This window comes from Gadus chalcogrammus, chromosome 15 (assembly GCF_026213295.1).
Source record: "Gadus chalcogrammus isolate NIFS_2021 chromosome 15, NIFS_Gcha_1.0, whole genome shotgun sequence".
Classification (NCBI taxonomy): Eukaryota; Metazoa; Chordata; class Actinopteri; order Gadiformes; family Gadidae; genus Gadus; species Gadus chalcogrammus.
Window position 1 is genome coordinate 5,296,620 of NC_079426.1, and position 10,000 is coordinate 5,306,619.

General features: G+C 48.0%; 2 protein-coding genes across 2 annotated transcripts in view; both read right to left on the minus strand.

Moving 5' to 3' along the window:
* Positions 1-4,477, minus strand: part of ism1 (isthmin 1) — a 15,333-nt gene extending 10,856 nt beyond the window's left edge. Inside the window, 4 exon segments of the mRNA XM_056609414.1 lie at positions 4,337-4,399; positions 4,401-4,433; positions 4,435-4,455; positions 4,457-4,477. Coding sequence (XP_056465389.1) covers positions 4,337-4,399; positions 4,401-4,433; positions 4,435-4,455; positions 4,457-4,477 — 138 coding nt within the window.
* Positions 4,478-8,289: 3,812 nt separating this feature from the next.
* Positions 8,290-10,000, minus strand: part of sptlc3 (serine palmitoyltransferase, long chain base subunit 3) — a 26,651-nt gene continuing 24,940 nt past the window's right edge. The window contains 3 exon segments of the mRNA XM_056609901.1: positions 8,290-8,321; positions 8,324-8,402; positions 8,857-8,986. Coding sequence (XP_056465876.1) covers positions 8,290-8,321; positions 8,324-8,402; positions 8,857-8,986 — 241 coding nt within the window.

Genomic DNA, 10,000 nt, shown 5'->3' on the forward strand with positions numbered 1-10,000 from the left:
AAGCCCCCCCAGCGGAGCTGTTTGTGCCGGCCAAGGCGCACCCTAGGACAGTACGAGCCGTTTAAATGAGCGTCAGGGCCCCGTGTGGAGGGTTATGAATGTAGAAGCAGTCTGGATGCAGCGGGGGCTGAGAGCCAGAGGAGACCATCCCGCCGCGTAGGCTTAGTGCACCGGCGGCCGGTTGAAAATGTGCAGAGTTGAATACTAATTGCGTTCCAACATCACGTTTTCGCCGAATTATCGCTGCGCGGTAATCACACATAAGCATAATAGGGCCGTTTTTGAATGACCACGAGAGAAATCTGTAAAGCTTTAGGAGGCAGTAAAGCTGATATGCAGAGTCGTAAAAATCCAACGCAAGGGAGGATTATGATTTTTGGGAAATATAGATTCCATCTCCCTATCATCGTGACCGCAAGGACCATTTCCTGACTGACCGAGACCAATGCATTAAACATGGTCAGCGTGCTGGGAAGGCGAAGGTCATTTCAACACTTGGTTTGCGCAGCGGTTCTCCAATAATTATCAGAACATTGCAGGAATACTTTCATCACAATTACTGCTGGAGACACTTTTACTTCCGCTGATATATCTTCTCAGCGAAAGGTCAGGAGTCCCTCTCATAATAATGGCCATTTTATACATTCCAAAAATTATTTTAATGCTATTCACTAATAATATTCTTACAAAGTATATGGAAGAAGCTCAATATATAGTAATATACATGTTTCACATTTGAAATGCTTTTTTATTTTTGCTCTGGTTTACTGTAAAATCCTAAATTGACCATTCACGTCACAAAAAAATGCGTCTGATTTAGAGGAACTTCTGACTGTCAGAGTCCATTTCTGTGCCGGGGCATGTACAGTGGACTTGTTGGAACCAGAAACAAGTCTGCTTGTCCTGTGCCACCAGAATATCTAATTCCACTAACACTGCCGGTCCAGGGGCGCACAACGCTTATGTTCGCCCTTGGCTGAGGACGGCGTCTACACTCCTCCAGCGCCTCCCCAGCAGAAACACCCTACATGGATGGGATCCAAAGCCCCATCGCTGCTACACAGAAGACAAGTATGGACAGCCTGTAGGGATGCCAGTGCATTGCCGGGTAACATAAACCAAAGCAGACAAGAAGCAAATCCATGCAAGCTCTGCACAGACAGGCTTGGGTCTGAGTAGAGCAAAGAGGAGGCAGTGGACATGGAGATTAACGATTCCCACAAATCAGACTGTAGATGAATATCTAAAGCAGACAGCAGACCGGCTCAGGTCTGGATGGAAACAGACGTTTCACTGGTTATCGCTTTTGCTCTGGTATACATCGTTGATAAAGTGTTATCTAATCTCATCTTATCACAATAAATCATGGGTTTCATGTTTTACTTTTTGACCGTTTCCTGACCTTTATTACATACTATGTACATTCAACACCCTTAACTCCTGTTTGCGATCGTGTATTTACTGTGCATCTACCCAATAATACAACACTAAATCAGACTTTCGTGAAAAGACAACAAAGCAACAGTCCACAAGATAAGGTTGTCCCTTTAAGTAACACATCTAAAAACAAAGTCAGTCACATTCTCTAGTCTAGGAGACCAAACTCTGCGACTCTACGTAGCTGAATGATTCATCCGAAAAGCAACACACTAATTGTAATGTGTAACCTCCGCGAACCCGTCTAAATGACAGGCTCTTTCAGGCTCGCGTTCTCCTCAGATCAGGACTTCTCCTGCAGGGAGAAGCCAGGACGCGCTTTAATTGCAGATCACAAGTGACCTCGGTTCATCCCGGGCCTCCCAGGGTGTCTGCAGTGCCACATGCTGGAAGGAGCCATGAATGAACCCTGTGTGTGTGTGCACAGGGGCACATGCACGCACTCACACAACCCCCCCGCCCCTGTTTCACTTGTGTGTGAGCGCTGCTTAAAAGAGCCATGACTCCATTTTCAATCGGGAGGACACTCAGGGGGGCTTCTGCCCATGGGAGTCGGGCAGGAAATGAAGGCAGTGCACATTGTGCCACTCGCCTTTCAACACCGCCCTGAGGTGGAGGAGACAACTGTCCTCACCCTGTCACACGCTGGCTGACTAGGTCGTGCGTCTCGGGTCGACTTATGGCCCCCTCTGTGTTGGACTCTGTTCACACGCGGCCATAAGGCTAGCCGTTAGTTAAGAAGGATGTTTTAAATGATGTATGTAAGGCGGGATCATAAGGACCACAGTTTTGTTTGTTTGACAAAAAAAAAATGGACGGATGGCTTTTTGAAATAGCTGACAGTCAGTGTTCTCCCCGCCGTTAAATCACAGGAACTTTAATGGCCATAAACTGTAAAGTGAAACCGGCTTTTTGTCTCGCCAATAATACCGGCCACGCTGCCATTGTGTCTCCGACGGGAGTTTTACTTCCTCCAGCTACAGGTGCATGCAGCCGGATCCTGTATTTGTGTTTCGCTCAATGGCATCTAAAACATGACACCTTGGGGGGGGGGGGGGGGGGGCTGCAATGGGACCGCCCGGCCGTGACCGCGCCGACCGGCAGATGATGACATCATCCCCAGGACGAGGAAAAACCCAGTGGGGCGTCACGGCAGGGCCTGCTCTGAAAACCCCATTCATCTGCAGGTAACCAATCGGGGACGGTCTCGGGGCAGGGCGGTGTGTTGTGGGGATACGCTCCTTCTACTTCTAACAGGGAGAGATTTCGAATCCTGAGCCAAGATCTCGGGTGTGTTTGAAACAGGCCATATGTGCTTGTTTAACTTCAACGGCGGACTCTCCAAAGAATCGTCCTCTCCCTCCCTCTCCCTCTCCCTGTCTCCTCGACCTGCCGTTTGGAGAAAACGTTTTGGCTGTGTGAAAATATCTTAGAAATTCCTTGAATATCCCCCCCCCCCCCCCCCCCGCACGACCATGCAATTCAATGAACACAGGCCTGCCGTCTCGCACACAATAAGATGATCGCCGGTGATGAAACGGCAGAACAAGAGATAACCACATGGCCTGTCCTCGTTCTGTGGTGTGAATCCCTTTCTCACCAATCCCTTCGTGTGGTGAGGCTAACGTGAGGGAGACCAATCCGAATCCTCCCGGCGGACATACATATATCTCCTTGACGTCGTGCTACAGAGAGGCGCAGTGAACGCAGCCCCACTCGTCCGGTTAGCAGGCACTCAAATACGTCTAAAAAGCAGCCTTTTAGGGTGCTTAACACTGTCTGCATGAAGCCCAGTGGGTCTAGGGGCCATCATAACCTTGGGTTGAGTGTTTGGGGGCCCCATGGAGTGGTGGGTCGTTTCTCAGATCTTTAGTAAAGGTCGGTTCAATTATCTATTTCCGTCGGTCTGACGATGGGTGAGAGACGATGAGATGGTGTCATATACCGTACAACACAACCACGTGGGAAATGGCTGCATGGAACTACCGTGTGGTGGGCCTTTTTACAAGGAACATGCCAAAACGTTAAGTTGTGTTACTTAGACCAGGATTTAAAAAAAATGCTGTATTCTTACATTTGGCATGAAAAAGCACCAACAGCATTTTACTCAAATGTTTGCTTCTTTCCAGAATCACTGTACCTCTGCGCTAAAGATAGTTCAGGATAGTCTGATTATATTGTAAACAGTCTGAGGACATACAGAGAACAGTAAGGATGCGGAGACGCAGTCTGAGAACAGCCTGAGGATATGGAGGGAACAGTGAGAACATGAGAGATATCTAAAGAATGTGAGGAGCTGGACAGATGGAATCAGGAGATGCTGAACCCATGGAGGCCCTAACTTGAGTAGATCGAGGGGGGGGGGGGGGGGGGGGGAGTAAAGCTCTGGCCCTCTTGCTGCCTTGTCAGGAAACCCCTAGAATGACGGTGATGAGTCTCTGATGACAGAAGAAGCGCACCTGGCTATGTTCTAACCCTAACAAATGGTATCTCAGGGCTGGGCTTAGGCATGGGGGGGGGGGGGTGGGAGACCCTCTCTGACCCGGCCTCCCCTTCCATTCCCTCTTGTGTCCCACCACCGTTCCCAGGAGGCACTTTAGACCACATCCTTGTATGTCAACAACCCCCATCGACTCAGAGGCAACCCCAGGCCACAGGGGCTTTAAGTTACCTGCGGGGCCAGAGGCATAGATTGGCACTTTCATCAAACCCATCTGTGACCATCGAGCCCCCCCCTTCCCATTATCTCCCTTCAGATCACCAGACCCACGGTGTATTTCACCTCTCCTTTGAAGTTTAGCTCCTGGAACCGCAAGGAGCACTGTTTAAGCAATCTAAGGTGAAAAGTAAGAAGGTAGATGAGACTTGCTTCAATATCCTCCCCGCTCCTCGCACTCACCTCTGTCAGCAAAGCGCCCTGGTCCAGCCTCAGCGTTGCATTCGCCTGCGGCAGAGGGCTGCCTCCGTGACACCGTTATGTGCAAGGTAAGGAGGAGGTAGTCCCAGGAGCAGCAGGAGTTTCCGCCGCCAGCCGAACCATCCTCTTAACGAGGGCGCTCTTCGGACTGCTCTGCGGGGTGACAGCCAGAGCTCCAGCGTCGCTTCCCAGACGCAGAGACCCCGATCTCCGGATCCCGCCGGGGAACAGGAGCCCGCAACACAACTTAGGAGCCACTTCGGGAATCACAATTACAAATGACGAAGACAAGGAGAGGGAAGCTAACCTAGTATTCAGAACGCCACTCTCATGTACTTGGGATCCAGCTGGTTACAATGCTGGTTTAACTTGACTTCAAAGAGATATTGTAACTTGTCGAGCCTCAAGCTATTTCTGATACTCGTAGATCATTTGAAGTTGTCTGGTCGGATGTTATTTTTTTTTTTTCAAATAAAGTTTGTTTGTGTGTTGGTTGAAGTAATCAACAAGTGGAGTGCGCCAGGCCAGCGATCACCCAGGTCCAGGGTCGAGGCGGTGTGGCTGCAGCGGGACGGTCGAAGCGCACTGCGTAATCACCGCTCTGGTCTCAGTCCAGAGATTTAGATTCCCAGTTGTCCCGTAGCGTCCCCTTCACATTCTTGGATCATAAGTGATTATTCCTCGTTTCCATGGTGCACCTTCCCCGTTACACATGTTTCTTTTCTAATCCACATGATGGGAAGTGTACATCGCGAAACGTAAAAAACAGGACCCACAGTTGGGATACCTTGCGGAAAACAATTACGCAGCAACACAATATGAGTCCCAACTTGTAGCAGCCCTCGCTCTATCCCTTTCAGAGGCAGCAGTGCTGATCCATTTAGCTGCAAACAAGAAATGTGTGTCAGTATCCAGCGAGGTCAGCCTGGGTTTTAGAGGAGTGCTGCCGGGGGGGAACGTAATCACAGCACATTAAACCAGGCTCTGTGAGGAGGGCACACACGCTGTTCCTGTTCGTGCGCTCTTTAGACTCGCTTTTTATACGCCCCTCTGTTGCTCTGCTGTCAAGACTCCCTCCCCCTATTTAACCCCTTCGGGCCCAGAAACCTACCGGACACACCGAGATGCCCATTCCCCAAGGCTCGGGTGACTTGTGTGTGGTTGACCCTGAATCATTTTCGTCACCCAATGAGATCAAAGCACATGTAAGGGTGAATAAAGTGGTGCTTAGGTTCACAGTGTCGCATGCAGGCCTTTGGTCTGCCCATCTTAACGCAGAAGGAAACTGAAGCACAACAAAAAATAAGACAATGCGCAAAGCGGGTGCGCATTGAGGCCCTCTACAGGAGGAGCCCGTTGTGTTGTTGGTGTTTATATTCTATATCTATAACCTCTGGGTCGACCATGATGGGTACCTTTTACTCACGACCACCATTCGCCCCCAGACCAAAGCACGGTATGTGTGAGCCTTACGGGGTTTGGTCAATCATGCCTCCCCCGAACACCCTCCGACCGCCGGGCGCAGCGGGACAAACGGGGCGCGAAATGCGGGTCATTGTATAACCCTTCAAAGGGCCGCCTCCGCTCGCACATAAACACATTATGCGTCAATGAGGTCGCTTTTTGACGTTCCTCATGACGCATGTTTGTAATTGTATTTCCCTGATAGCCTATGATAAGGATTATGACTTAATTGTATTCAGATATAGCATATGATAAGGATATCGATTAATTGTGTTTTCTAATCTTAATTGGTTATAACAATAGGGGGTGAATATAGACGCTTTTAAACGTGATCCTTTCTTCAAAAAGATTGTACTCCAGGCCCTAAAGAGCGTAGGCTCATTGAAATTTAAATCATACATTTGTTTTGCATTCTTCTTCAGAAACCGTCGTCCCATCAAACACTGAGGAACGGGCTCCTTAAACAATACAGCTTCTTGCAAATCAGCATAGTTCAAATGATACCCATGGCGCGGATACTTTCTGCTGTCTTCACTTGGTCTCTGAACAAAGATCATCTGTCTCTGGAAAAACGTTATTCACATCACCAACAAGTGGAGTTTTAGTGTATTTTGTTTATATTCATTGTATATAATTCAGTCTATTTAGTTTGATGGACAATACAACGCATAAAGCTGTTATCCATTCACTTACTCTGATGCCAGCACTCTCCCTTGCTCACACAGACACGGCCCATTGATCAGGAGATGAGCTGCCATATCGCGTGTCAATTTTAATAGACCCATTTGAAAATGGATTCGGTCCATCCCAATAAGGCAACCAAATAAAAACGAATTGAACGTGACAGATTTTTACTATCAAATGGACATCAAGGCGTTGCTCTGATATGTTGCTATTCCCTACCCATCTCCATGTGTTAGTGTGTCCTCCTCCTCCTCTGAATACACAAACACAGCCGCCTCCCCATGGAGCCGACGAAGGTGCCGCCTAGACCCGTTCTGGACACCGGGACAACCCCATTCATCATCCACCTTCGTTTCTCCACGGAGCCCATCACACAAACACCCCATGCCAATATAATTTAAAGTTCAGCGCTAACTGCTAGGTTAGGCGTGTTGGCTCAGGTGACTCATAGTCACCAGAATGCTTCCATCCAGACACATTTTGCAGGTGAGACTGGGAATAGCACCAAAACGCCGATAATTACGTTTTTGGAGCAGGCAAAATCATTATCAGTTTGGTCACAAAAACAAGCCAAGACACATTTTTTCTTGGTTTCATTTTTAGCACAGTTGATTTTTTTTACAGCATGTCAAGGAAGTGATTGCATTTGTGATAATGATTGTCTTTGCTAAAACATGAGCGGAGGCAATATTTAGATGGATGATACAGCTGATGCTAATGGCATGGCCTAGCAGCGATAACTTCAGTCCAACAATAGACCGGTTCCACAGAGGCATCATATAACACAGGTGTCCCTCATAACACTAATTATGTCTTCTTCTTACTATGTACCAAGGCACTACCCACGTAGACGGAAACTATTGAAGATAATCGCACATGGACAATGTGCCCTGATACATGAAGGCAGCAGAACTATAACTAGTGTGCCACCTGTGTTAAAAAAAGGGTCTATCCTTGGGCTTAAATGATGGATTGGATTCAGCAACAGTCATCATCATGGCTTTTAGTTAAAGGGGTGATATTACGCCACTAGGGGGACACTCCCACTTGTGAAGTCACTAAAACAGAGGAAAGGCAGATTTTCAAAGGCTGGTGATGGCTTATCACAGTCACAGTCACTGGTAGCATAATATCACCTCGTTAAACAAGCATCATTCAGGTCTCCAGCACCTGCCACAGTGAGACTGGGGATATCAACACAAAATGTTATATATACACATCTTTCACACTGAAAATCAAACGGTTTATAGTATACAATGGCTTATTTATTGCGGTGTTTGCCTGAGATTTTTTCAAACATTGGTGTATGCTACAAACGTGAACCTTCGTTCTTGTAATCCATCGTCTCGCTACAATAATAAAAAATTAACAGTTTACAGACTCACAACCCATGACCCATATTAGAAAGGTACATATTTAAATCGAGATGAATTTGTCCAACGGACACAACCCACCCCAAGAGATTCCTCTGCCCTCGCAACATTCTCACCTCAAGACAAATGCAAAAATATTTTCATTTTGTCTGATGTCAAAAAATATCTTTTAAAGACTAATTTTGTTGGGGTGAACAAAATATATACATATACATTCTCAAGAGGCATATAAAGCAGCTGCCATATATTACGCCTCTATCGTGGCATGGCGTACAGAAGTAATACACTGTATGCCAGATTTGTGGGGCCCCCCCTGGTCTGCGCGGTAGGGGGCCCTCAGAGGCCCCCGACCGTGTGTGTGTGTGTTGGTGTGTGTGAGAGGAGGAGCCGCATGTCCGGGCCCTGCCACCGACATCAACTGTCGAGCTCAAAGTCTGTCTCGTGAAGAGCACTGGGCGCGGGGAGATTCTTCGTCGGGAGAACTTCAAACACAGGTCATCGCCGACCTCGTTCAGGTGGTGCAGGACCTGGAACACAAGGCCTTGGTGTGAGGGAACAATCGACCCCCACCACTACTGGACTATCAAACCTCTGGATGTATGCTGCTATACTGTACTGTGTGTGTTTATCTATTAAATGTGTATGTTAACGTATTTTTTGCGTTTGTGTGTGTATGTATGTATTTAGTGTGGTTTGTGTGTGTGTATATTTAGCGTGTGAATTAAGTGTGTGTTTATGCATGCAGTGTGTGGGTTTATGTATTTAGCGTGTAGTGTGTGTGAATGAAGTGTGTTTATCTATGCATTGTGTGTGTTTGTTTATGCATGTGGTGTGTGTGACTATGTATTTAGCGTCTATGTATTTAGTGTGTGTGAGTGAAGTGTGTGTGCTCATGTATGTAGCATGTGTGTTCATGCACTCAGCGCGTGTGCTCATGTATTCAGCGCGTGTACGTGCGTGTGCACCCGGCGCTCGGCCTACCTTATCCAGCATGGCCCTTGTGTGTGCCGCGGACAAACAGAAGCGCGCCCGGGCCTCGGTGATGGGCGTGGCCGGGAAGCCCACCACCACCACGCCGATCTTCCTCGCCAACATGGCTCTGGAGAACGCCCTGCGGAGAGAGGGCACGCCAACACGCCACCGTCAGCGGGGAGGAACCGTGGCGTGCGCCAGAGACTTGGCGTTGAGCGGCGTTCAAGACGCCTCCCGGCCCCCCAGCCAATAGCCAGGCAGTGTTTGGAGTGTGTTTTTTGTTGGGCGATGGCTGGTTAAAGGGGATCCTATTATGCTTTTTCGACTCCTTTATGACCTATTAAACATTATTTATAATGATTGATAGTCATGTTTCAACCCTAACACAATAAAACGAATGTCGATTTCGGAACATCTTCCTCTCATCTGGGCGCTTTCAGCAATTTTCTCTGTCAACGCTCTGTTTCGTCCTTCTCCGCCCCCTCGGCCCCCCTCCCTGCCAACCCAACTCCGTGGATATGGGTTGGGGGGGTTGTGTTTTTATTTAGGTAATATGGCAACCCTGGAGATAGTCTGCTTGTTTTTGTTGGGTATGGTGACCCTGTTTTAGAGTCCGGTTTATAAGTGCGTGTGGATGATGGCTTTAAGCAGCCTCACCTGGGCCGAGTCAGACCCAGCTGCACCCTTGTTGCGCATTGAACAATTTGTGTGCATGGGTTAGACCAGTGATCCCCACACACCCTCAGGGAGTATCTCCTGCATCGCAACATGGAGCACCAACGCCCATGTAGCATTATATAGAAATGATTACAATAAACCGGCTTTCAAACAACACCACCACCCTGTTTACTGTTTACCATTACCTGCCTGGATGAGACCAGTGAAAGTCACCTAGGTGGAGTGCGGCATTTACATTGTTACAGGGCCATCTTGAACACTGCTCTATGTATGAAGTCTATGGGGCATGGAAGAACTGTCTATAGACAGCGGTAGAGACTTGATACGATGAACAGTGTTCAAGGTGCCCCTCTGCTACCAACCAACAGATAGACCAGCAGGTAGATTCACCATTTTCCAGGTACAAAGATAAATAAAATCTGAGTTGTATATAAAAATAATTGGTCGGCAGATAGTAGGGCTTCAATTATAAGTA